Source organism: Buceros rhinoceros, unplaced genomic scaffold, assembly GCF_000710305.1.
Source record: "Buceros rhinoceros silvestris isolate BGI_N320 unplaced genomic scaffold, ASM71030v1 scaffold6352, whole genome shotgun sequence".
Classification (NCBI taxonomy): Eukaryota; Metazoa; Chordata; class Aves; order Bucerotiformes; family Bucerotidae; genus Buceros; species Buceros rhinoceros.
Window position 1 is genome coordinate 10,084 of NW_010399378.1, and position 1,911 is coordinate 11,994.

Consider the following 1,911-nt stretch of genomic DNA (forward strand, 5'->3'; position numbering starts at 1 on the left):
GTAGGGAAAAGGGGTTCCCTCCTGTCAGAGAATAAAATACTTCAAAGTTGTGCCTTGGTGCCATATAATGCCATTTTAGAGATGAAAGACCTGTGAAAGATGTCATAGGGATAACTCTGTACACCTTTTCCAGCTTTCTAAACCAAAGAAACAAATCTCTTCCAAGCACTCAGGACCTATGTCTTGTGTCTCAACTTTCAGGTACTGACTGTGACAGAGCAACTTGAGGCTGGAGTTAGATATCTGGATTTCAGGATTGCCCACAAGGCTAACGATCCATCTATGGATTTGTACTTCGTGCATATGGTTTACACAACTGTTACTGTCCAGGTATTGTCCTTACCTTTGGGATGGCTATAAAACCAGTGCTGTTTCTTTTGTTTAAGAGCCATCATAATCTGAAAATGCTGTCCCAAGGTTTTCTGAGTAGGTTATTTGTTTTCCTAATGTGAGGACTTCAAACTAGAGTGTATCATCAGGGCTGGAACTTAGTTTCAGCAACTGTAAGTGAGGCTGGAGCATCAATCAATTCCTCATCCTCAATCCGGAGTTGCTGTACCTTGCTCTTGCTCTCCACTGCCTAACCCCTACTAAATGCCTGATGTTTCTGGGGTTTATCTTGCATTGTCCCAGGATGCGATCCAGGGCAATCCTGTTTCCCTGGTAAGGAGAGACATAATTAAAGAGAAGAAGGTATTAAAAGCCAAATAGAATTGTACAAATGCTTTTTTTTTTTTTTTTTGAGTAAAAGTTATTTCACTGAAAGACAGAGGCTCAGGTCTGGATCCAATGTTCAAATTACTGTCAGCTGCTGTGAAGAAACTACTGTGAGTTTCACTTTGCATGTGTTCTGTCACTGTGGAGCAGTTAACATCTTTTCTCCATTTGCTGGGACCTGTCTCTCCAGGCACAGCCAGCTAATGCAGTTTTTCGTTTGGAGACTAACTGGCTAAACTCCAGTTTCGTGCTCTTGAGTCTAAACCCTTTGTGTGTTGAGATTTTGTGGTGACTGTCATGCTCATGTGAACAGTTAGATACAATGCCTGACTACCCTGCTAAATTATATGTGGTCTTCAGGAAGTTCTCATTGCCCATAACAAATGGGGAAAACGAGTCCTGTTAGGAAGCACAGAACTTTCTCCTGGTTTTGAGTTTGCCATTAATACGTTGGTTGTCCTTAAAGAGGCTTGGGGAGATGAGTTGACTGCTAACCAGCAGCAGGACATTAATGGGTATTATCAGAACACAAAGTTGTTCAGTGTAGTGTGCTAGAACCACATCTGCACAGACCTGCAGAAAGCAGGTTTTCCTGGGATTCATCTCTCTGGGCCACCCTGCGGGCAGTCAGATTCCCATCCTTCAGAAACCTGTGCTGGTTTTCACTGTTGTCATTGCGAGTCTACCCCACCGGCAATGCTCTGATGGTTTTATGTCCTTTCCCCTGCACAACATAGATGATTTTCTAAGTTGCCGTGACTCTCTCTTGTAGGATATTCTCTGGGAAGTGTTAAGGTGGTTGGAAACTCATCCACAGGAAGTTGTTATCTTAGCTTGCAGGAATTTTGATGGATTAACCAAGAGACTTCATTGTCATCTTATTGCCTGTATAAAAGAGATTTTCCAGTGCAAACTGTGTCCCAGAAGTGTAAGTATGAGATTCCTTTTTTCTTCTTTTTTAAAAATGATATATTATGGTGAAATGTTTGATTTTAAATTTTTAGATATATTCTATTTTCACTGTATTTTTAACCTAGGAAAGGTTACATAGTCAGGCAACCAGGCCCAGTCAGCATGGATTTAGGAAGGGCAGGTCCTGCTTGACCAAACTGATCTCCTTCTATGACAAGGTGACATGTTTAGTGGGTGAGGGAAGAGCTGTTGGTGTTGTTTACCTGGACTTTAGCAAGGCCT

General features: G+C 41.9%; 1 protein-coding gene across 1 annotated transcript in view; it reads left to right on the forward strand.

The window, feature by feature from the left end:
- Nucleotides 1-1,701, forward strand: part of LOC104489283 (PI-PLC X domain-containing protein 1-like) — a gene marked incomplete at its 3' end in the record, with an annotated part of 8,580 nt that extends 6,879 nt beyond the window's left edge. The window contains exons 3-4 of the mRNA XM_010131428.1: nucleotides 202-330; nucleotides 1,490-1,701. Coding sequence (XP_010129730.1) covers nucleotides 202-330; nucleotides 1,490-1,701 — 341 coding nt within the window. The remainder of the gene's footprint in view (nucleotides 1-201; nucleotides 331-1,489) is intronic.
- Between the last annotated feature and the right edge of the window lie 210 nt (nucleotides 1,702-1,911).